The sequence below is a fragment of the Pygocentrus nattereri genome, chromosome 11 (assembly GCF_015220715.1).
Source record: "Pygocentrus nattereri isolate fPygNat1 chromosome 11, fPygNat1.pri, whole genome shotgun sequence".
NCBI lineage: Eukaryota > Metazoa > Chordata > Actinopteri > Characiformes > Serrasalmidae > Pygocentrus > Pygocentrus nattereri.
Genome location: NC_051221.1, coordinates 28,561,653 through 28,587,694, shown reverse-complemented (window position 1 = coordinate 28,587,694; position 26,042 = coordinate 28,561,653). Strand labels below are relative to the sequence as shown.

Here is a 26,042-nt window from a genome sequence, read left to right as displayed (position 1 = left end):
TAAGCTCAAAAGCAAACTCAAAAATAAACAGACATATAAACACATTTTCAGTACGCATTTCTCATTTGGCTTTTTGGATTTACCTATTTACGTTTACTATTTGTAATATTCCTTTACTACACTTAAATTAGTAAAAGCCAGCTTTTAAAAAAAAAAAAAAAAAAAAAAGACTAACATAGAAAAGAAAAATATTTCTGCGCTCTCCTTTGGACTATAGGAGTTCTTCTTGTAGACATCATTCATCATTGGTGGTAGAACATTCCAGCTAGCAGAGCCAGTTGATAATGATCAAGTTTAGGACACTCACCCATAGTTTCATTTATAAATAATTTGGTCTAAAAATTATGTGTTATTTTACTGAAGTAATTCCAGGAAAGCTTGGCATCAATACCAACCCATTCCAACATTACACACAATTAACACACTTTTACACTCCATTTGTCAGCACATGAATAAAATATTGTACAGATTTATTAGAGGTAACAACAAAATGTACAGTTCTGCACTGCCTCCAATAATGTCTTACATTTCCTCTTCTCTGGACCTTAAAGTATGAGACACTGCCACATTAATCAAAAGTGCCATTTATAACAAAATTGTTCAAGTACACCTAAGGCCTCAGTAGACATAATAAATAAATATATGTAAAACAATTTACAGTCTATAATCATAATACTATGATAAAACTAGGCCTACTGATTCCAAACAAAATCATAATTTATTTTCTAGTCTTTCTTCTCTCTCTCTCTCTCTCTCTCCTGTTTGGGCTCTTATTTCTCATTTCTTCCCTGCATTCTATGAGTTCATACTTCTTTGATAAAACATAAAATGAAGAATAGAGTGGGGGGAAGAAAAAAAAAAAAAAAAAAAAAAAAACCACAACCTCTTCATAACCAGCACATCAGAAAGGGAAGGTTCACAGTGGTCTTAGTCTTCATGCGTCCAGCACTTGGGATTCTTTTCATACTCTATACTTTTCTTTTGCTCTGTCGCTTAGTATACAGATGTGCTGCGGAAAATAAAGCAAAAAAAGTTCATACAATAAAACATCCATTCAATCAGATTTTGCCTGCAGGTAACATTGGCACAAATCTAAACCACTTACACTCAGATCCCTGAAATACTCATTGTAGTCCAGAGCATATCCCACCAAGAATTTATCAGGAACCTCAAACCCAATGTCTGGAGAAAGACACAATACATTAAAAAAATGAAAGTTCAAAACAAAAAATAAATAAATAAAATAAATAAATACAACAGCAAGTGACCTTATGGTTCAATTCACACTACAGAAGCGACAGTGTTTAATTATTTAGCATGGATAATTGTACAAACAAAAATACATAAATAAATCATTCCTGTGTCAACTACTCAGTGAGCCAAGCCTTTTACTGTGTCAAAATTGACTCAAGGCCAAACAGGCTCACACCACCAAGTATGCAATAACATCACTCTTAAAAGTACACTAAACAATAACAGGCCATTAACCGCTAGTTGGGCGGATTGATAACGGACCCCTTCTACTTCAATACTAAGGCTAAAAGCAGAGGTCAAGGGACAGTAACATCTGTGCTTCTAGGACAGGCCTAAAGAGCTTATCAGCCTCCACACTGCTAAAAGCATTGCATAACCACTTCAAGCATGGACATATCAGCTTGTGCCCAAGTACCATGTCTAACAGTATGAGCAGAGGGTCCTCTTTCCTCAGTGTAGATCCCACACAATAAGCTGAAATCTAAAATTCAATATGAACACAGAACTTAGAGAGATGAACTCACAATCAGGACGGTATCCTGAGCTTCTTGGAGTCCTTTTCACAAGTAAGCTGAAATTGAGTAGAACAGTGTAATGAATACATACACGATGCTGACGGTGTTGCAAGTTATAAACACAAATGACACCATGATAAACATTTATGGATATTCAGATAAGTTACAGCAGTAGACGAAGAATGCTTCCATGCTGCTGTCCAGTGATAAGCCTTCAACAGCACTCAGCCAAACATCAGATATCTACATTAGAGTCTAGTGGGGGAGAGCCATTTAGCCATTAAATGCACAGTATCTAGTCTGTCCTCACCCATTCCATCTGCTAATGGTCATGTGACTCACATGGCTCAAGTGACTCGTGACTTTAAATTCACATATGGTACAGAGTGGATGCGTCTATACATTGGCACTTTAAATGAGGGACACAAATAGGAACAGGGACGATTTGTGGAAATGTTTCAGTTCTACACATTATTTAAAGAAATTTCACTATACTCCAATGGAAAGATGCAAAATGTAAGGTGTCCAACAAAAAAACACCACAAATGTCAGTACGACAGCAATAATCCCTTACCTGGCCACTTTGACCATTTTGGGATTACATTCATTTAATAACGCTAGCAGTGTTTCCATGGTCCGCCCTGTCTCTACAATATCCTGAAAAACAGTTAAACAGTGGCACTGGAGATGGGTGATTTTTTTTTAACATATCTTTAACATAGCACTGCAAATCAAGAACCTCAGAATTACGTTATGAGCACAAGCTTTCCACATTCTAAAAACTATGAATACACATTATTCAGTCAATGGCATTTTCTGACATCAGGTTAAAATATACCAACCACAGACACTGATTTCCAGGCAAAGATTAAGCTTAGTTCAAGACCAAAAAAAAAGTATTCAAAAGAACAATCCCCACTAATGGTGCACTTCAGCTCTGGGCTAGACTTGAGCAAAGCTTGGCAAAAATGGTGGTACAATATTTACGGCTTTGATCAAAAATGCATTACAGACCACGAACAAAATAAATAAATGTTTGTTTGTTTTCCACATGATATGCATTGTTGAGAGTGAGCTTTACACATGAGAAATACCAATGCTATATTAATCATAATAATCACCTTTGCTAGGGAAATAAAATGTGTTGTGTTATTCTTTTCAAAACCTCATGAGCAACTTTGCAGACACAGGACATGAGTGTTTCAGTTTAAACAAATATATACACACAACAGACATTTAAAATGACGCAGAGGCTCACCTCGACTATGAGCACATTCTGTAAAGGGTGAGAAAAAAAAAAAAGAACAGTTAAAACATGACAATAGGCCACAAAGACTGTCTAAAGCGTTACAGATATACAGATGTATGAATGCAATAAATACAAAACTCACCTTTCCACTAAGAGCAGATAATTCATCTCCGCCAATAACCTTTACACAGTTTGTTGACTGATCATTCTGAGAAAAGATTTTGGGAAACGTCAGAGAACTTTTTTCCCTATGTATTGAAAATCTGCTTTAAGTAAAGGGAGTACTTGGTAATGAAGTGATGTGCTGAAGCAATATTCATTTGCTTTCATTGTGCTGTTCTCCACCATAGAAACAAACATAGAAAGGCTATACATTGTGTCCAAAGTCTAAACTTAGAACAATACAACTAATTATAACAGTCACAAACAGGTGCTGCTACATACTTAAGCAAACCAGTAAAGAATGGAGCACAAAGACATAGAAAGGCAGAAAGCTAGTTTGTTTTGTGATGCCCAATATCAGAGAAGGCTGTAGCACACTCATTTGGCACATTCATTCAATGTGTATGAATGGAAGGAGAGGTTTAATGGTGGCACTCACTGAGTAGCTCTTTAGCCTAATGAAATCCACAGTCAACGGCACAGACTTATCGCTGTTCTGATTCAGTGCCTTGATGTAATCCATCAGGTCTGCAAAGAATTTATACCCTCCTTTTAGCACACACAGTGCCACAATATGGTGTCCTCCCATATCACGAACAATATCCCTGGCCAGCCGCTCAGTCCTAAAGGAGAAATCAGGAGAAAAACACTGTACAGACAACATGCTAATTCAAGGATGTTTTCAATGAACAAATATACCTGGCATGCACAATTTCAAGAGAATGCATCCAGTGTCCATGGAGGGGATCCTCGAGGAAATTTAACAAATCGATAGAAATGCAGAATTAAAGTCACATGCTTATCCTGTGGTCCTGCAAACAAGTGCCTGCACCACTCACACACCACTAACTAAATTTACTGTATGAACACAAGGTCTTCTGACAAGCCCGGTCACCCTGGGGCCAGGACATTATTCCAGTAGGGATGAATCTCATCACTAGACAAAAGTGCGTTTCCAAATCTCCACAACAAGCACACAACATCTTAAATGGGGAATTCCATCACTTTTTCAAAAAACTCTGCGTATTTTAATTGCACAGACAAAGTCATCCAGAGTGGTTTCATATGAAATAGTTAAGTGAAGAGAAACTTACAAATTCTGACTTAGCAAGTTTCTCTAAAAGGGAGAATTATGCATCAAACCACTCTGAACGACTTTGTTTATATCTTAACCGCTCAATTAAAGAGCAAAAGAGGAATTCATCATTAATTCAGGACTGCTGGAAATGGAGACTAACTTGAAGTAACGTCAGATTACAAGAAAACTCACCGATCTTTAATGAGACCATTGGGAATTATAACACTGTCTAAATCTTCTTCGTAGTGTTTGGGTACACAAAAAAGACTCAGTTCATGACCCTGGTCATCATCAAGTATCTGTAAAGAAAAATAATACAGAAAATATAATTATTATTCATCACTCCTAACCTTATAAATATGCACACAGTAGATTATGTTCCAAAATAGGCAGGACATACTGTTCAGGCTACTGATCCAACTCTTATTTAGACCCATTATGTCAACATCCATAATCAAAGAGTGCAGAAAAAAACGTAGGTTTAAGTAAAGGTCAGAAAAGGAAAGGCCACACACCTTCACTTTACCAGCAGGGTGCGTTCAATGGTTAACAGGTAGGCTATGGACAGAACTGCGGCTCCAACCAAACCAATCCTGGCAGCACTTCAGCCTGATTATCACAGGTTTGGAAGGAGGGCAGCGTTTTTACGGACTGCTCATGGTAAAATCATCCAGTGCAGGCGCACGTCAGAAATCTAGCAGCTCTACTCTTATGGAACAAACGCGTGGCTTTTGCGTAGTCTATAAGTATTCTGAGAAGTCTAGCTCCGTCCACAACACCACAGTGCTCGAAAGGGCAGTGCAGCCAGCCAGCGTTGAGAGCTGGCCTGCACATCTCTTACATCCCACACAGCCTGCTGAAGTTACACGGCTCAGACCCAATGTGTGAAATGCACCTTACCTCCAAATAGGAGGCCATCGTCAGAGGCTTGTCTTTGGGGTAGCTGCTCTACGGTTCTGCTACTGTTGCTGCTGCTGATGGAGTCATGCTTGCCCGTGCAGCGAGAGCAAGCAGCTCGTGCCGTCCTTCACACAGCGCCGCTCCAGCACGGACAGCGCGAGACGACGCCGCCCACAGTTTTAAACCCTGACGTCACAATCCAGTTTGCCTATTAATCTGATTTAGTGGCAGCGACCTGCTGCTCTAAACTCTCATCTCCCACCGCGCAGTGCAGCCAGACCCTCAGCGCCGTGCGCGCATGCACTGCGTTAGGGCTAAAGGACCGGCTCACCCAAAAATAAAATCTGCCCAATGGCGTATCTAGGACCCACCCCACATTAAAAAAAAAGATTACACTGGGCCGATATGTTCATAAGCTCCTACGTTTCTTTCTTTGTTCTTGCGGAAGGTCCTTAACCCGCAAATCTCAAACCGCAGAACTGTTCGCACCTTTGTGCTCTTGATTGTGTGCAGATTCTGTTCTTACCTAAAAACAAAAACACTGCTGAATGTCGGACTCTTCATGAAAATTGCGCAAGTTTGTTCAATGAAAAGAAAAAAATCTTGTTAAAAGCGGCTGGTGAATGGGGCCTAACGTGATTTGTAGGTCTACTGTAGCTACAACTGAAGTTGGAGCAGACATTTAAAACCCTCCTTCTTCCAATCGACGCCCTATAAATTAATGTGCTCACCTTCCGTTACCGTGGCGACGTTATCGTAATCTTAAGTATCTTGTGACTTCAAGATAACAAAAGTTGCGGTTTTGAGATTATGAGTTAAGTATAGTTAAGTACAACTATAACTAGCTTGAGATCACAAGATATTTAACTTGTTATGTAGTCGAGGGTGTGCAGGTGTGTATCTCCATGAGGGGCTCAATAAAGATTTGAAGGGACCTGGTCGCCAAAGCCACCCATGAGGACTACTCATCCCAAGGAGCATGATGATGTAAGCGAGGTTCCCTCATGATGTGTGCTAATATAAAATATTCGTCCTGTGAAAAGGAGATATATGTATAGGTTTTTGTGACGTCACAAAAACACTGGATTCCAAACAGGCTGTTTTTGAAACTTGCCTGAATGGACTGGAAAAAGAATCGCATGTTTTGAAAATGTAACGTTTACATACTACATCAAACTATTTTCCAAAAGAGCAGTTCAAAAGTTGGTTTTCCAATGGGCCCTTTAAATCACCAACTAACAGACTTACTAACTGCAACTTGACTGGCCAGAATGCTTCCAAACATGATTCTGGCCACTACTACCTTCTCTCTTAATGATCAATTTACTAGTTTACTTTTAAAAAATAAGCAAAATATTGTACTGCTATAGGTTGATCAATCAACCCATTGATTAATAAAGTGTACCCTGACTGTCCAGAATGTCTTCAAACACTGTTTTTAACTCGTTTCACTGATTTATAGTAAAGATGAGAGGAAATTTTCTACATGCTCCATGTATTCATTTACAGATCCCCTCCAAACACACACAAACACAAGAATTTCAGATCTATCTTTATTCATATAGATAGCAGCACGTTTTACAGAAATATAACTGCAAGAGTATACAAATGTACTGATTTAAAGCAAAATACAAGTATATTTATGTTAAATGTTACTTCACATGAGTCTTCACACGATACAGAGACACACTCAAAAGTAAACGGTTATCCCTATGACTTCAAAATGTAAAGAATATTATTCACATCAAACAAAAGCAAATCATAGTAAAAAAAATGCATATGAAAAATGAAAATGAGTAAAATGCACTCTCAAACATTCACACGCATACAAAGCACACAAACTGCTGGTGAGTGGGGTAAGCGCTCGAAGATTGTTGTCAGAAACCATTTCACATACATTACTTCACCATGCCTTTTTTTTTTTTTTTAAAGAGATGAGAACAATCAAAAGAATATCATTTTTTTCTCTTCTGTACCTTGTTATGGCAAATCTCAAGAGGCAATAACCAATTGTTAAAAAAGGGAAAAAATGGTGGAAAAAAGAAAAATGTTTGAGCTGCATAGCAGTTTCATGATATAAAGCTCAAATGCACTCAGTTTCTGCATTTGATGGATCTGTAAACAACACCTAGACAAGACAACTTCACACATCATTAGAAATCTTGCAGTTTTTAACTTTTGGATCACTTTAAAGTTGAACTACAAACCCCAAAATGTGTAATTAGTTACAAAGGTACTTTAGAAGTAAGGGGGAACGGCTTGCAAAGGCACAAAGTACTTCCAATAAAAATAGGACAATACAATGGAGAGTAGATTAAATATCTGTGTAACCTAATGAAAGTTTAAGTAGTTCTTACAACGATGGACTGCGCAGAAATATTCTGCTTTTGTTCTGTTTCTGCTTGTTTTCTGTTACATATACAGTATGACACTTTGACTTAAGCTGGAACATTGGTACTCAAAAACCAAGAACTCACAGATAAATATTTCATCCACAAAAAGAGTTCTGCTGCCATATTGTGAGAGAAAAGGAGAGGTCATCTTAATTGGTCCTTCGTTAGATGTAGTGTGAATCTATATTTCTACATCATGAGGTAAAAACACATTCTTTCACTCTGAAATCAGAGCTACTATTTTGTTTATATGGCTTTGTATGGAACGCACGTTCCAAATCATTAGCCTATATACTCTGTAAAAACTTCTCCTTTTTCAGGTCTTAAATTGACAGAATTTGAGCTCCACAAGTCACACAGAACTTCTGTTTCATAGCACAGTGATGGGGACAAAAGCACTATCATCATTCACTTCCCCTTGACATGATGTATGAAGTACAGTACTGCAGGAGGGACACAAAATTCAAATGTTTTAAAATGTACATAGTACATTTAGTAATTTCAGTCTTACAAAAATATTGTATGTATGGCTCACTTAATACAGGTGAGAGAATACACTTTACTACAAAGACAGCACATGTTCTACAAACCAATGTCATACAGAGGAAAAAACACCACAACTAAAAAGATCAGCTTCTTTTTTACAGGGTTTGTAACAAGTATTAAATACATAATTAGAAAATAAATGACTATACAGTGGCAGACAAACAAGGGAAATAGTCCAAAGATAAATAATTGACATATAGAGCAAATGAATTTGGGAGAAATTTACACATCTTTCAACAAAACAACTCATCAAAGCAAAACTGCTTTGAAATGAAAATGCTGCAAATAACTCGGTTCTTCAAAATAATGGGCTGCTGTAAACACAGATGAACATGAACATGGGTGAAATAAAGATGTGACCAACACACACACACACACACACACACACACACACACACACACACACACACACACACAAACAATCACACACACACACACACACACACGAGTGGTGTTACTTGTTAGCTGGTAAAAATCCACAGCCAGAATATTCATGAAAAATGTCTTCCAAGAACACATGAGAGTGCTGATTCAGAAAAAAAATTGGGAAGAAACAAAATTTATCCATGACCAGGAGTAAAGCTATAGGGTATGAGTTATGTTCTCATAATTAGTCCAAATGATATAACAATGGTTATTTATGTAAACAATGTAGCAATACTACGCCAATGTGTTAAAACGAACGCTGTACAACTTCATTTACTATGTCAAACATAAATGAAAGAACTGATGACCCATCCTCACTTCACATTAATAAATCTTCTTTCCAGCAGCTAGTGCCCAATTGGAAAAGTACATCTAACACATTTAATATAAAACCATGGATAAATCTTCATGTAACAACAGTACAAAGATTAATATGCTCTATTTGCCTCTACTGAACACACAAAACTGACATACACTGTACACATTGTCATGGGCATGCATGTGCATAGCCCGGTTGGCCATCCTGAAACTCAGTCTAAACAGGCAGCTGCTTAAACCAGTTGTGCATATAGGCACAATCAATCAATAGTGAACGAATTCTAAGCAACTGGATCTCTCATTTTAGTTTTCCACCCTTGGCATTAACACTTTTAGTCACTACTTACTAATCACAGGACATCAGCCCACCAAAAAGCTTGACATGGAAAAGGCCTCTTACACCTGACTTGCCACAATAAAACAACAGCCTAATGAAGTAAAAGCTTACAAGTTTCCAGATAATCAACCAGGCTAGTCTGTGCGTGTATCTGACACAACAGTATGAGATGTTAACATACTGTACACAAGTGCTGGTACACATCCTGGACAGGAATGACTAAAGATGGACCTCTTCTCTGCAAATGTATTAGATAGAACAACAACAGCAAAAATAAATCTTGACTACATACATATATTTACAGTGAATGTTATACATCTTATGGGTCAGTGAAGATTGTGTACAATCATCAAAACAAAACATTATAGTAATTAATCATGGCTCGTTAAATAAGTTATGAAAATCAAATCTACATATGAATGGACTTAGAAATAAAAATTTAAAAAAAAAGAGAGAGAGAACCTTTGCAGAAAAACACTTAACAGAGAGACACAGGGTAACAGGTGGATGAAAATGGCCCGAAAGCTTAAAGGAAGTGTCTCATTTCAGAAGCTCCATAAAGTGCTAAACATACCATCTAAAAAATCTTATCAACTTACAGGTCCAATGTCTTGGGTTTAAGTGGTGAGTTCTAGGTTCAAGTTGTGTCAGTTTCTATTAATGAGATGGAAAATGATTAACAGTAAAGAATGCAAACACAACATATGCTGCTCAGATATGAAATGGCCTCAGATCGCATGATGCTGACTTGCCAGAACATTCATTGGCCCCAACTATGCAGATCCCTAAACATGCTTAAAAAGACAACCAACCATGATTACAACCAACTGTAACAGCCTACAACAACCCTTTTTAAACCTAAAGCCTAAAACCTTTTTAAATGTAGATCCTCCAGGTTCCACAACACATTACACTTGGATCTATAAGCTTGACAGAAAGCTTAGCAGGGCTCACCAAATGATATTTGAAGTACATTTACTGCTCTAAAAAATTCCTGGAGAGTGTCTTCCCTTGTTCCTGAAACCGCTCTAGTAGTTCGTCAATCTTCTCGTTGAGGTTGCTTGACTGGTCCAGTAAAGTGTGAATCTGTGCACTAGTTTGAAGCTGGCTCTGGTTATGATCTGAACTAGGATGCCCCATGGAGACAAGTCGATCTGCTAACGCAGGACCAGAAGGGTTTAATAGCTGACCACATTCTGATAAAAAGAACAAAAGAAGACTTAATTAGACTCAAACAGACTGGAACTACATCTCTAATTTATATTGTGTATTAAATTAATTTTATCTACACAACAGCAAGTGAGAGGTACAGTTTCCAAAATCTATCTTCATAAAGAGAACTTACCATTGGGGATTTCAAACAGAAACAGGCCTGGTTGTCCTGGTTGTCCTGGCTGGCTTAGGGTGTTCCCCAAAGCTGTCTGAAAGAGTGGATCAGGAGTCGGCTGACTGGATGTGGGGGTGGAGCTCTGCAAGCCTCCAATGGCCACCCCACCCTGCCCACTAAAAATGGCTGCTGCTGTGGCAGCCTGAGGTAACTCTTGAGTGCCTACACCACTTTGCAGTGCTGAAATGGCTGCTTGGGGCAAAAAAATGTTGACAGAGGCTTGGTCTGTGGAAGATACAGAGGCAACATTACTGGCGCTTGGGACAACCTGCATAGGTTGCTGGTCCTGAAAAAGTCCTGGTCGAGTTGAAGGCATACTGGTGGCTGAGTCATCCACAACAGAGCTCTCATCTTGGAAAGACATAGGCTCTGATGAATCCTGCTGAGCCACATTCACTACACTGGCTTGGGGGAAAAGAATTTGAGGACTCTGATTTGACTGGGATGGAACAGTAGACTGGTTTGTAGAGGTATCTGCTGCCACATTTGCAGAGCTTGGGACAACCTGCATGGGCTGCTGGTCTTGAAATATGTTCTGTGGAAGTTGTTCACCACCAATTGGACCCTGGTTCTGGCCACTGAATAGGAGGGTCTGAGGCAGGTCTTGAGGGTTAATAGGCGTAGCACAAAATAGTAGGCCAGTCTGTGATGGTTGCTGAGCCTGGCTTTGGGATATCGTAGACATGCTCTGGAAAAGAGAGGCTTGCTGAGGTGTCGGTATTTGCTGCGGCTGGGGAGACTGCTGTTGTTCCATTGGAGTGGACAACTGGGCTTGTCCCTGAAAAAGTGAGACTGTCTGGGCCGAAGCAGATGGTGGCATGGGTGTGAGAAAAGTTATCTGTTGTTGCTGTTGGTTCTGGGTACTGTCAGCTGTTATTTGGCTAGGGAGAACTCCCTGAGAAATGAAAAGTGTGGTTGAGGGAGCCTGCTGCTCAGAAGATAAGTTAGTGCTTGTCAACATTGTCAATGTATTGGGAAATAAAGCAGGCTGGACCTGGGAAGCTTTGGAAGAGCCAAAGAGTGCCGTCTGAGGGTCCTGTGTTTCAGTCATAGGGTTATGACTCTGAAATAATTGCTGGGGAGGTGAGGACTGCGAAGGTGACTGCTGAAGAAAGCTTGATGTCTGAATAGTCAAGATCCCTCCTGCCTGTTGGAAAAGTGCTTGTTGCTGTGGCTGCTGGGATGAATTTTGGAGGAAACCGTCAGATGGCTGGGACATTGTACCATCTGTCTGCGTGGTGCTTTGATGCTCAGATATTTGATCTGGTGGTACTCCAGAAAAACTTGGTGTACACTGCATAGGAATCTGTGGGAGTTCTGACTGTAAGTGCTTCTGTAGATTTTCCAGGACTTCTTGATGTTGTTGCTCTTGCTGAAGTTTCTCTAGATTTTTCTGATGTTGTTGCTGCTGTTGCAAAGTATTGAGTACTTTCTGATGCTGCATGTTCACCAAAGAGTTTTGCTGCTGAATGTCCTCAAGAACTTTCTGGTGCTGCATGTTTTCCAGAACTTTTTGATGCGACTGCTGCTGTTGCAAGCTACCAAGAGCTTGGTGCTGAAGGTTCTCCAAGACCTTTTGTTGCTGTTGCAGACTTTCCAGGACTGTTTGCTGGTGTTGGAGATCCACTAGTGCCTTTTGATGTTGTTGCTGCAGGTTCTCTAATATGTTCTGTTCTTGTTGCTGCTGCTGTTGGTTGGTCAGTGTGTTCTCATTGCCACCCAGCCTTAAACTGTTCATGTTCTCCTGAACATGCTGTTGGAGGCTTTCAGCAGAAGGAGTTGGACCATAAAGCACAGAGTTAAGTTGCTGTTGCTCTTGCAACTCCCTTACTGCTCTTTCTAGCTGTGCCACCTCATCCTGAGGCAAAAGGTTTTGGACCTGGGGTTGCTGGGATGGAGGAGGCCTGGACTCCATGCTCACTACCACCATTCCTGTGCCATCTGGGCTATTGTCTTCTGGAGACAGAGTCTCTGGGGTTTCCCGCAAGAACTGCTGAGGGACCTGCGGGGGCACAGGCTGAAGAACTGTTGTGTCTTCTGACAAGGACACTTGAAAAGACGTTGTAGGGGAGATGTCCTGCTTCTGAATAGTGGTAAGGGGCTCTGGAGCTGTAAAAATTGGAGGTGCTGATTGTTGAGAGTCAACAGGCTGCAGAGGCACAGGGCTAGGAAATGATTTGCTGCTTGTGGGAAGGACGGTGGTTATTTCCAAAATCTGTTGGTTTGAATTAAGAACCTCTGCTGGCTGTTTAAAATAAGAAGATGAAGATTAAACATGTTGCATATTTCACACTTAAAATCCCATTTATACAAAATAACATTTCAATGGGATGTAATTTATAGCCAACCTTAAAAATGTTACATGCTGTGGGGTTGGTAGAGACTTCCATTGGAGTGACTTCTTCTCGTTTGACTATGGATATCATTGGGGCCATCAAGGTACTGTTCAGACTACTGGTCCCACTTTGCATTGCTGCAAGAAAATGCAGTTGTAAAAAAATGTGAATGCTATAAACTACTGAATGCATAATGTGATTATAATTCTGAGATTGTCATACCTGTTATCTGGTCTTCAAAAGTGCAAGGCTTAGATGTTGCTGGCAATTCTGACTTCACAGAAATATCAGCTTTTTCTGCACAAAAGTTTGATTTATTTTATTAGTGTTGGAAACGTCTATATACAGATACATATTAAAACCAACCAATATAACATCCTGAAAATCAACAGCTTTTTAGTTGTTACCAAAAACATTACCAGGATTCAAACCTGCAGTCTCTTAATGATAGAACAAAATTAGACAGATTTCACCATTTAACTATGTTATAGCAATACAGGCTAAACAAGTGAATTCCAGCACAAATCATCCTCATGTTCCATGTGACAAATAAAAGCTACAGTAATAGAGGTATAGAGATATAACAGATACCATGTAGCCAAAAAAGTGCTGAACATAAACAAGAGTACTAAAATTGTGGTAATTTTTATGGTCACCTTTTTTTCTTCTGTAACTGATTGTCTACAAGAAGTGTATCAGAAAGTAATCTGAATTCAATATTTTACTTATTTACAAACCTTGCTGAGGCGTATAGGTGAAAGGCTGCAGTTCATGTGTTCTTCCTGCATTCGTTACCACAGAAATCCCAACTGACACAGGGGAGGTCACAGTCAAGTCATGATAAGGAGGAACCTTCACCACTAGGTGATTCTGTTTGAAATTAGAAATATAAATTTCAAATAAGTGAAGAGTTTCAGATAAGTGTTTACCATAAGCGCTAAAAAAATAACCTATTACTTGGGCCAGCTGCACCTACTTGATGAAAAAGCTCCATGTCAATCTCTGCCTCAGCCTGCCATGAGCTATCATCTGAAACAAAGACAGAAATTATTCAAATAGTGCTTTATTAACAACAAATAACTGATAACACAAGTCATGACTAGGTAAAACAGGAAACTTCAGAACTTAGGAATTCACCCTAGGCTATTTTAGCAGTACCTGTAGCATTTTCCTGGAAAATAACTTTGGTTCCCTTGAGGAAGTTTTTGCCAATTATGAAAATTTCCTCTCCTCCAATCACTGGGCAGCTATGAAGGCTCTTCTTGAGAATTTCTGGCACTCCAGCAGGTTGGGCTGAACAGAAATTAAGAAACAGAAAATGGTTTAACATTCTTTGGTATAACAAACAGCTGTCAAAAAAAAGTTATAAAAAAAAAAAAACATATTGAGGTAACTTTTTCTTGGCAGCTTTCAGACAAACCCTGAATATACTCACTACAGAGAATTGGTGAAGAAAGGGTCTGCAGAGTGAGGACAGAGCCATCTGGTCTGGGGATGTTGACTCTAAATGCCAAACGAGCCCGAGTGCTCTTCTTTTTGGAGCCAGCTACCCCTATTCGAGCTTCAACATCTGCATTCCTCAGTTTCAGTATGCCAACACAGTCCACTCTGCAGAAAGTCAGCTTGGCTTAATTCCAGTACTGCACAACACACAAGCAATAATTCTACTAGAAAAGAACACAGAGAGCCAAACACAGTGCTATTCCTTACGCTAATGTCATGGAGTTGCTAGGCTCAAGATTCACTTCAATAACTGTGGTCCCCTCGACATCCACCTCCTTACAAGCTGTCGTGTTACGCCCAGTCACTCTACAGGCTTGATAAAATCCATGAGGCTTTACACGTCCAGCATCATTAGCGACAAACACCTGGAGTACGACTGGTTCATTCACACCTTCTAACTGAAAGAAGAAAACAGTATACCATGAACACCTACTTTCATCTTAATCTTGGGTTTCGAATGAAATTAGAACATGTTTAACCAGACAAAAAAAATTTCAATTTATTTGAGTTCTTACTTTGACAGTGGGAAAGCCTTGCTGTGTGCGGTCTTTGACAGATCCTCTGCTCCCTTCTGTAAGGTATCGTGCTCTGTGCTGTGTCTCAGGTTGGACTAGAATCTTCAGTTCCTTCCCCTCGCTCTTTTGTGGATATTGCATTGAAAGAACACCCCCTTTCTGACTGCCAGCCACCTCGAGGGTGCTAGGAGAGAAATAAGAGAGATACCACTTCACACTGTGGCACAGTTTGTGGGTCACAATGTAATGGCACTTTGTATTCAGGATATATTTTTCAGAGAACATAACGTGAACAGTAATTTTTTTTTTACAACAAAGAAGCTAATAAGACATTATTTTGCACACTAAAAAGATCAATTGTAATAGTTAAGGATCCAGAGACACAAAGTTAAATTATTAAGTTCTTTGTACAACCAGGGTATTTATTTCCTTTTGCAACCTTGCTGTCATGTCTGAGCAGTTGTTAGTACAAAACAGGTTCATAAAACACAAAAAAAGCATTTTCTACATTCCATCAGTGTAAGGCACTACCACAAGGAAAGTATTTCAAAGTCAGATTCATTCAAGTGTCAATAAAAGAACCGTCTAAACACCGACTCCCTTATGGAGAACCGTAACCTCGACACACAGACTTTGGACATATCCAAATAACATCCCATTTACATGTGAACCTACGTAAGACATACACTAAAAAGTATTCTGACTGCAAATACTTTTCATTTGTACACGTGTGTCACTTTCCACGCAAAATGTCTATGTCACTCTTTTTTGGCAGCGAATATGACACCAGGTGTAATTTGCCTTTTTTTTAAGCATTTAATTTATTTTTATGTAACCTTCACATATATTTTTTGATATGGTGTCTGAATACTTTTGTAGCACTATCAATTTCAATATTTATATGAATCTTTCTTTAAGCTTATGATCATATTAATAAGTACAGAGTACAAAAGATAGTGCGTGTAGACCTGGTGGATATATGCACTAAAAAGGATATTAAATGAACAGAAAAGTCATTTAACACTTTTTTTTTCCAGAAAAGAACCAACCTTCCTTTGAGATTGCCTTTTGCTTCAGAACCCAGTTGTGAAAGTACGAAGTGTGGAGCCTTTGCGCTGTCTGCATCAAACACATCCATGGTTGCTTCATCCCTGGCCACAGGTTTGGGACCAGGCCGCTGGCGAGGTGTACGTTTACGGGATTTTCGGGGGACCTCAGTATTATCATTGTACGAACTGTTGCTCAGCATGCTGAAGTTAGAAACTGAGTCATCCATCCATATACTGCTGCTCTGCTCTGAGTCTGGGTTGAGTGGTAACTCATCCTGGCAGGACATACGGCTGTCATCCAGCAGGTCTTCTGGAGGTGGAGAGATATTCAGGACAGTCCGCCGTTTTGAGGGGGTCATCTGGTTCTGATGGGCTGGTACCCCAACACCATCACCCCCAGCAACCCCACTGATGGCAGAAGCTGAACTAGGCTCCGCTCCCAACACCTCTGCAGGGAGACAGCTGTGGAGCCTGGATGACTGCTCTGGAGCTGAAGCAGTAGAGTGCATGCTGGAAGAGGCAGGAAGTGCACTGCTGTGCCCTCCAGGGGATGATGAGGCAGTTGCTGCATCTGTAGTATGCACAATGCAAAGAGTTAATAATGCTTATTACTACAAAACTGGCTAGCAGTCCCGATCAAGCAGTAAAATTTGTGCATGATAATGTGTTGGCAATTTCCACCTTTCCGTTTAGACCACTAGTGCCAAATTTGCCAAATGCCAAAAAAAGAAATCAATTGAATCAGGCTAATAATGTACTATGCATGTTTTCCCCCCTTTTCCCTTACGGTCATGAATGAACACATGTTTGAGCACAGAATATTCTACTGTAACCACTTCTGCTTTACAGTGTGCAGCCTAAATGTCCAAAAATCTGAAATCCTGTGCCATGTATAACTGTGCAGGTAAACATGCGTAAGACATGTATGACTGCCATCTTATAACAAAAGCTGAGCTAAACTACCCAGCCTCTGAAAACAAATGCTGTCCAAATATAATTCTGAGGTGTCTGAAATGCTGTGCCAGGTGTCAACTATTGCATGCCAATTGGAAGGGTTTATTTGGGACTGAGCATAGCCATGGAGACAGAATAAACAAGCTTCTGACCTGTAGAATGGTTTTACGTGTGGTTCAGTGCTAGATGCGGGAACCTGGGTTCGCCGTGTAAGGACTGCTCAATACTTCGAGGTAAGTTCCAACAAAATGTCCATATTTATTAGTGTTCACACGAAAAAAAGAAAAACTGTGTAAAAAGGAAAATAAACGAATTAAAAACAGTTTCTAGACATACGGACTTTAGTTGACTTGGTCTAGTCCACAAATATCAGTCCAATAAAAGAAGTTTTCTGACTCAACTTCAGTACAGGATGAAGTCTGAGGCCGCAAAGCTGATTAGACTTTTAACCCTACAAACAGGCCTCATGCCCGCCATTTTTCCCCCTCTGAATCTCTTTCCCCAGCCCCATTTAAACTCATAGCCCCACCCCTAATCAGACTGGGCCAAACCACTGCTAAGAGCAAGCGGGTACCACAGTCTATTTATATTAATGCACATATCATTGTTGACAAAACTGACAAACTGACATGTAATTTGGCCCTTCATTCATATTACTGGTAAGTTCTAAATTGCTTATATGTAACACTTTCTCTCCCACAGGTACCTCAATCTCAGGCTAACCCCCCTTTTGTTAACCAGGGCCCTTCAGCTATTATAAAAGAGGAAGCTGGATGCACTGCCGTTCCTAAAGGAACATGACCAGAGAGACAAGATCAACAGGCAAGTAAATATATGTGCACATTTTTACATTGGCTTTTACATATGTTTTTGCTTTGAAATTCCCAAAATCTATACAACGTGTCCCAAAATAGTCTTGGTGATGGGGCAGGCCTACTGACCTCATCACATGACCTACGAAGCAGAGAACTGCAGACCATTTTATAAGCAGACTCTCCCTGTTTCAGAGGGAACTCCCTGGAATAAAAATGACAAATGACAGCAAAAGAGCAGTAAGTGCTGGTCATTCAAGAATAATCCAAAGTAGATATCAGCAAATTTGGTCAGTCATATGTGCACAAATCAATCAGTAAATTCACCAAAGTAGCATGAACTTCATAATGCTAGAGCTAACAAAAGATGCCTGAAACATAAAGCATTGGTACATAATTCACAGGGCCAGATTTTTTTTTGAGGAGTCCCAATCTTATTTACAACTTTAGCTCTGATTTGATGTTTTGAAGTTTATTGCTGCAAAGCAGATGTTAATCTGGGCAGCCTCATTTGATCTTGTTCAACTTCCTGTCAAAACAGAAAGTAGATAAGCAAAAAGATTCACCCTTCACCTTGCACCACTGCATTAATTCTAATGATTAGACAAGAAAACTACATGCTAGAAGAAGGGAAAAGAGCACAAGAATAGCCTTTATTTATTCATAAATCTATTTCAAGAATTATACTTGGCATGTTATTTTTCTTCAATAATGTCAAAAATCAAACTGGGCAAAAACATTTGACAAGTGTTGGTAAAGGTTTTTTTTTTTTTTTTTTTTTGGGCCACCTCAACCATAACTCGCCTTTGGTGGTCACATGCCAGAGAGTGGTCTGGGCAAAAACCAGGAAACAACTCTTGCTCAGTGAGAGCGATAATAGGAAATTCTTTAAACATTTTAGTGGTTATTGGAGACAGAGGCAACTAAAGCACTGGTCACAGCACTGAACAGTAGATTGTAAGTCTGCTACTAAAACCCTTTGAAAACCACAGATAACTGCAAAAGTAAAGATGTAAAGTGTTCAGATGGGTTTAAAAGTTTTGTTAAAATGTTAATGAATGTGTTATGAAAATGAAAGAATGGACAGATTAAGTAGTAGCGCCAAAATAAAAAAACAAAAAAAAAAAACGTGAAAGTGGAAAAGAGTGGCAAGGAGGACATTTGTGTGCAATCTGACAAATGCACACAAAAAGAACAGAACACTGAAATAAGCAATCAAAACTGATTACGAATTAAAAAATTTAATGAGTCAGTTTTTAAGGCAACTAAGGAGGGAAGATTGTGCAGTGAGGTTGCAAGAAATGCAGTGACGCAGCCTACCTGAGGCCAGGGCTGCAGAGGGAAGAGGGCCTGCCTCTCCACCGCTCTTCTGGCTCATGGTCTGTTTGTCCTGTGTGGTGGGGGGAAGCTGTAGTTCTTTAGGGAGTAGGTCATACACTGACTCTGAAAAATGCATAAGACCAGAAAAAATAGGTGAGGCAGTGAAAGCAACTGGAAGACAATGGAAGTCTTGGACGCAATGTGGCTAATTCTTAAAAATGTTTAACTGTTCGGCTTAATCTTTACCATTTACACATGACAGTCATTATAAATGACATTTTGTAAATTTAATAACATTGAGCCCCTTTTACCAATCGTTCTTAAGAAATTTCTTCTTCTATAATTTCTTATTTGTGATTTTGTTCTCAGGTAAGACCAAACTCAATGAAAAAAAAGTTGGGCTAAGTCATTTAAATGTTTCAGAACTAAAAGCCCATTTCCAATTTGGGACGCTGTGCATAAAGTAAATAAAAATAAAATGAGATGCAAATCATGTAAATCATATTTTTAAAGGAAAATACTAGTGAGTGCCATCCAGACAACGTATTTTTCAGGGAAGGCCTTATTTATTTCAGCAAGACAATGTCGAACCACATTCTGCATGTATTACAACAGCATGTTTCGTCCGGGTGCTAAACTGGCCTGCCTGCAGTGCAGACCTGTCACCACAGGTATAATTATGTTCATTATGAAATGAAAAATACAGCAAAGGAGACCCCAAACTGTTGAGCAGCTGAAATCCTATATCAAGCAACATTTCACTTTCTAAACTACAGAAGTGTCTCCTCAGCTCCCAAAAGCTTACAGAGTGTTGTTAAAAGGTGATGAAACACAGTGGTAAAAATGGCCCCCACTCCCAGCTTTTTGGAATATGTTGCAGCCATCAAATTCAAAATTGTAATATATTTTTCAAAAAAACATTTGATATGTTGTCTTTATAGTATTTGCCTTTAAAAATATGCTTTACATGACTTGCATATCATTGCATTTTGTTTTTTACTTTGCGCAGCAGCCCAACTTGTTTGGAAGTGGGGTTGTACAGTAAATATAAATACGGAGTAAAATTTGGTTTTATAATCAGGGATATATCAACATAGAAATTTTGAGCTGATGCCAATATCCAATCATTTTTAATGTATGTATATGCCCATGCTGATACCAATGTGACAAGATGTCAGGACATTTATGCAATGAAATGCTTAAAAGCTCAGGTAATACCTCTAAGGAAGTAAATAAGTAAAAGGAAAATATATAAAAAACCCAAATTGAAATATAATAAATATGCACAAAATATAAAGAAAATATCCACAAAATATAGAAACAATTTACCTTTTCAAGTGACAATGTCAACTCAGTGTCATCTTCAAGCTCTAGAGTACAATAAATACATCCTGAAATATGTATATCCTCAGATGTGTTCCAGGAGGCATAGCAACAGTTTCCATTACTTCCATATCTCATGTCCTCCACTAATGTCCAATGTCAGATCAGATGGTTTAGCCATTTCTTAGTATCTAAGGTGTTTTCCTTAAAACCATATCTACAACTTTGTACACTGGCTGACTAGCAACTTGTTGTTGGTAGACTACCGACTTGTACCAATAAAACCATACAGGAAAAATAAAGTCTGTTCAGTTAGAACAGTGACAGTTTCTATGAAACAAGCCACTGAATGATGCTTCATTTAGCCTTTTTATTATCTTGTGCAAACACTAAATGAGCAATCATCAAAAGCTCAGTTGAGTACTATAACCTGCAGCACCAATCACTAAAACACAAGAATCTATTTATCCAGCTGAGGTATGTGTTGGATTAAACACAAAGTACTGTTTTTAAGAGTATCCTAGTCTGAAGGTAAAATTCCCTTACGTTATAACCAGTATATTAAATTTATCTTACAATACATTAATACTGACCACTAAATCATCATCTACTATAGCCAAGACCAGATGCATGGATTTTTCACTCATCTCTACTTCAATATTTTCGCATGTCAATGTGAAGCATTAATCATATATGACTTTATAACCACAGTGAATACAAAATGGGCTGGTTTTGCTTAGCTGCCATATATAAACTGAAGGGACTTTGGAGTGAATATCACATTTTGTAACTCCTAACATAGTACATCAAACTAAATAAATAAATAAAAAAAGCAAGAAAAATTCATGATATGGATGCTTTAAGATAAGTTTATGTTGACAGCCTGTTGAGAAGCAAAAGAATATCTGTCTTTAGTGCACCGGTGGCTTAAATGAGACCTGGTAAGAGTTACAAGTATACAACTATGTTACAAGCACCATAAAGCAGATATCTGCAGATGTTAAGATGTTTGATGCATAGAAAGGTCAAAAAGAAACAGGAATACAAGTGAAGATTGCACTTAGAAAATGCAGTAATTAGGCTAGAACCACCTTGATTAGAACTACAAGATGCAACATTTATTTCCCTAGGGTTATAAAATATGAAGAAAAAGCATTTTAACATGGTACACATGCATTGCCTAAATGTTTTACTTTTTCTCAGTCCGGTAAATAAATATTTTGAAATATCGGGTAAATCTAAACATCTATCTGATGCTGATAAATTAAGCAATTATCTGCCAATACAGATATGACTCGCGCTTCCCTATATTAAATTATTATGTTAACAAATACAAAAGCTCTAAAATGTTCAATGAAGATAAGATGTGATGGTAAACTGAGGCAAGGTGATCATTCAGCCTTGGTTGGCGCTAGTTCTCCAATGTCAGCTTGGTATGTCCAAGAGATACTGAACTGTTTTATTCCAGACACTACAATATTTTATTCCTCCAGACTTCCTTGTGTTGGTTGTGGTTACAGAGGGCATGACCAAACCAGAACTGTACAGGAGTTTTTCTGAACACTCCAGAACTTCTTTCTGACACATTTTTGTGGGCGGGCCGTTTGATTTTTTTTTTTTCTGACAATGGGTGAAAGCAGAGCAAAGCCAGAGAATTAACACTCCTGCTAAGAAGCCAGGTATCTTACTGCACCTGTATGCCAGTGGTAAATGTTGTCATGATTATCATCACTGCAAATGAGAGAATGCATTACTCAAAAGGACAGAAAATACCTCATCAGATGAAGAGCACAATATGCTCAAAGTTAAAGTTAGCAAGGTAGCTGCAGGGCTAACCTGACACTACTTTTCTCTGAGTGAAAAGGATAAAAACTTTAATAGAAGAGCACCATGTAGTATGATGTATTTAGAAATGTCTGTGTTTTTATAACACGAGCCTGAAATTTTTTTAAGCGCCAGACTGGAACACAGTCTTTCTGACTAAATCCCTTAATGGCAAAAATCTGCCATCTACTATAAAACATTCAATGTTTTCCTCAGTTCAGCGAAGTTACATGAAACAGACTGAGGTGAATTTGTTTTGCATACATAAGTTGACGACAGTGTGTATTTCCCTCTCAACACTGGAGCTGTGCTTGCTGTTTGCGCCGTTGTCTCTATCCTGTCATATTCCCAATGAACTCTACTTTTATAATCTTCTCAAATAAGGTTTTATGGTCTAAATGTTCTAAATGTTTTTTCTTCTGCCTCTACTGACTCTGGAAATGGAAACATATCCCTTGATTACGCCATATTTAAAAATATGCGTGCTTCGATGACTACAATGGCTAATTCTGTGTTACTGGGTGGTATGATTTCCATTTCTATTGGAGAATAAACTTAAAAGAGAATGATTAGATTCATCAAAATTGTGCAGGAAAAGAAAAATTCAGGCTATATTTGAAGGCCTGACTTCTCTTTGTGCTGTAAAATCCACCGCCTTTCAGAAATTCGCCCAGCTTTTACTGTATCAAGAAACTAGGACCACATCAAGCCAGGAAGCTTTGGTAAACAAGCTCTGGCCAAAATGTGCATGGCTTCTACAGCAGAAAAATTTTTGTAGAGGACTGTTCACTTCAACGCTTCCCAGGACATCTGAAACTTATTCAGGCTATATTTAAGTAAGAGATTAAGAGGCTCTATAGCTTAGACTTAAACAATGCATGTGTTGCTAAAATAATAGCATAGTAGCATCAACGAAAGCAAGACTGCTGTTTTTGCTTAAGTGTGATAGGCACATGTCTTGAACCAGCAGGGACAGGTGAAACCAGATCCTACTTCCCCTCATGAGCTCCTACACTATGCTAGTACAAGGTGAACAGAGAACCAGGTGGCTGTGCTGAAACTGAAGTCAGGCAGGTTTGCAGGCCACATGATCCACATTCCAGCTATTCTGTCACTATGTGTCCCTTGACTACGGAGAGATTAAGGAATCATCCGATTCTCCTCGGGCTACATTTTATAATATGGGGATTAAATCTGGTGAAAGGGTTTTGTGAGGTTAGAAGAACAGCTCTCGACACTGAAAAAGGAACACATTGCCACGTGAATTACACACTTCCACCTTTGCCATTACAAAGTCAATCATGATTGAGCAAAAATGCTAATGGTTTCTGCAGAAAATGTTCTGTGGTTGTAGTATAAAGTCAATTCAAAAAGACTGTCTACACATAATTTAATATGAGAGAACAGGTGCTTCCCTAAATAGCCGGTGGAGGTGGTTCGCTCATTAAATTCAAAACGCAGGTTTGTAAATATGATAGTGGAAAGGAAAAGTAACATCTGACTCAGGGTGCTTTTATGGCGTATGTCCAAAAGTGGTTGCACTTCTATAAGTGGACATATGCAACTTTGTTTTTCAGTCTGGAGTCATAGCCTGGAGAGAAAAGGTTTTAGCTGTTAGACGCAAATTACTTGGTAGGTTCAACACCTGCATTTAATCAAAAAACAAAGTGTTATTAGTTTCATACCCAGCCTCAGTTTTCATTGGTCATTTCATAAAGTTTTATTACTGCTTATGCTCCAGACTTACATTCCTATTTCATTACTCAATTTCTAACAACACAACAGCAAGAACGAGTGGCAGTTTTCATTAAAATACAGACTGTAAATTAATAGCTAATCTAAAATGTACCACTGTGTTGGTCTTATAATATCATAGTATTTGACTTCACTCAACAACAGTGCCTGTACTATTCCTACGACTCAGGCAATGTCACGTCCTAACTTTATTACACCTGTAATGGACCAAAATAAACAAACCTCGACTCCAATTATTACTCTGAGAGAAAAACTCTCTAAAATAGGCTATTAGTCTAAAGCCTGTGCTTTAGCTAGTCACTAACATGGCTGGCGTTAATCTAAAATTCAAGGCTCGGATAAGACACATCCAAGACTGCGACCACAATACTTCTTTCTCAAGCAGCGTGGATTGGAGCTGCCCCAGCAAGCTGATCTCATTAACTTAAGCAGAGTTATTGGTTTAAATACTAATGAGACGTCCCTCGGATCTGGCAAACAGCGGTACCGGTGGCGAGAAAGGAGGTCAGTGAAACGCACTGAAGAAGTGGAGGAAAACACAAACACACTAACACACACCCACACCCCCCCCACACACACACAGACACGCAGCCAGAACGATGCACATCTACCGCCGCTAGCCGTGCCTCATCTGAGGGCGAAGCTACAGATTATCATTAAAAGCACAGTATCACTACAACAACAGTAAACGGTTCAGCGGATCATGAAATAGTTAGATAACGAATTATATCAGAACCAATATCAGGCTTACCTTTAGAGTACAGAGATTTGGGGGAATTGAGGTCGATATCCGTGCTCAGAAGAGATATAAAATCAGAGGGCATACTAACTTAGCTAAGCTAGCTCAGTCTAGCTAGCTGTGTGCCTCATGAGAGCAGAGCAACGGATTCTCCACTGCTCAGCGGGCAATATACTGCTTGAGCTTAGTCAGGACGGAGTTTAGGTACAAATATAGTCCCTAAGATACCAAAAGAATACCAGACTACAATCAGCTGTGTTTATTTACCCTCCTTAAAGAAAGCTTTTGTAATTTCGCTACATCCATCTGATTAGCCAGCTAGCCATAACAGCTATTCACCGTTTTCCCCCAACGGCTCCTCCCCCTTCACGCGCATGCGCAAACTGTCCATTATTGTTGGCAGCATGAGATGCAGGAAAAGTCCTGCTGCCGTCTTTTTACCGTTACATTCAGATGCACTCGGAAAACGTTCACCGGGGCGATGTGACACTGCATAGACGACTCTATAATTTATGTTACTTAGATAAACGGAGTGATGTGTCGTTCTCATGAGTCAAAATATAATGCATTTTGGTGTCGCCAGTTTGTAATGTCTGTCGGCACTGAGCGGGAAACAGGATGAACATAACCACAAAACACCTGTGAACAAACCCTTACATTAAAATGTTTTCTTCCTTTGTCTTCCTTTGTCTTCCTTCATGAAACCCGTGCCTACCAAGACCGACTCGGTGCATGTTCTCAGGAGAACATGGAGGCTAGGAGTGTAGTGAGAGGAAGAAGAGAGGAACAAACTACTGAGAGCTTGATATTACTCGGGTTCTGCTGTGAAGCCTGACTTACAGTATAACTTTACCGAGGAGGTGTTTTGACAGTGTACTAGTTCGGTATTAGGTTGTATAGAAAAATTTTCAGAATATGAATACATAAAAAAATACATACAGGCTTTGTAGAAAATCAGATTGACTCAATTCCAGCAGAGATAACAGTTTAGCTCTCCTGTAATTTAGGCCAGCAGGCACAAAGTATAAGAGCTGGTGGATTGAGTTTACTTATATTTTGCTCTTTTTATGATTAAATAAGGAAAAGACTGACGTTACCTCAGTTTCTTCAGTTTACACTGTGGTTTATCAAGTCTACCACAGCAGAGATGTCCAAGCAGCTGAAGTAGAGACAGAAGTTTAGCTAATTCAAATCTGTGCCGAACTATATTGCTCTGGAAGTGGACACTCCTTTTAGCTAGGAGAACCAGGGATTACACCGTTTCTTTCTGTGTATAATCAAAAGACAGGGAAGGGCTAAGGTTGGTTCTGTAAAGAGACGGAAAAAAGCTCCTCCCCGGGAAGACTA

The 26,042-nt window shown here is 39.2% G+C and overlaps 2 protein-coding genes across 5 annotated transcripts; both read right to left on the bottom strand.

Annotated features, from left to right (window-relative positions):
• Positions 1–437: 437 nt before the first annotated feature.
• On the bottom strand, positions 438–5,454 carry hprt1l (hypoxanthine phosphoribosyltransferase 1, like). The gene is made up of 9 exons (XM_017699302.2): positions 5,159–5,454; positions 4,451–4,557; positions 3,620–3,803; positions 3,161–3,226; positions 3,028–3,045; positions 2,344–2,426; positions 1,779–1,825; positions 1,106–1,182; positions 438–1,009 (listed from the first exon to the last, which is right to left on the bottom strand). The coding sequence occupies exons 1-9, from the start codon at positions 5,174–5,176 to the stop codon at positions 962–964; spliced, it is 648 nt and encodes a 215-aa protein (XP_017554791.1). The 5' UTR covers positions 5,177–5,454; the 3' UTR covers positions 438–961.
• Positions 5,455–6,697: 1,243 nt separating this feature from the next.
• Positions 6,698–25,073, bottom strand: nfat5a (nuclear factor of activated T cells 5a). 4 transcript variants are annotated; one of them, XM_017699444.2, is made up of 14 exons: positions 19,055–19,177; positions 17,864–17,939; positions 17,075–17,210; positions 15,969–16,539; positions 14,920–15,103; positions 14,612–14,802; positions 14,337–14,509; positions 14,060–14,194; positions 13,878–13,930; positions 13,639–13,771; positions 13,124–13,198; positions 12,914–13,038; positions 10,524–12,810; positions 6,698–10,374 (listed from the first exon to the last, which is right to left on the bottom strand). In XM_017699444.2, the coding sequence occupies exons 4-14, from the start codon at positions 16,475–16,477 to the stop codon at positions 10,154–10,156; spliced, it is 4,086 nt and encodes a 1,361-aa protein (XP_017554933.2). In that variant the 5' UTR covers positions 16,478–16,539; positions 17,075–17,210; positions 17,864–17,939; positions 19,055–19,177; the 3' UTR covers positions 6,698–10,153. The 4 variants fall into 4 exon arrangements, with proteins under 4 accessions (XP_017554933.2, XP_017554929.2, XP_017554934.2 ...); XM_017699440.2 differs by lacking the exons at positions 17,075–17,210; positions 17,864–17,939 and adding an exon at positions 24,708–25,073; XM_017699445.2 differs by lacking the exon at positions 17,864–17,939 and having other exon boundaries at positions 19,055–19,179.
• Between the last annotated feature and the right edge of the window lie 969 nt (positions 25,074–26,042).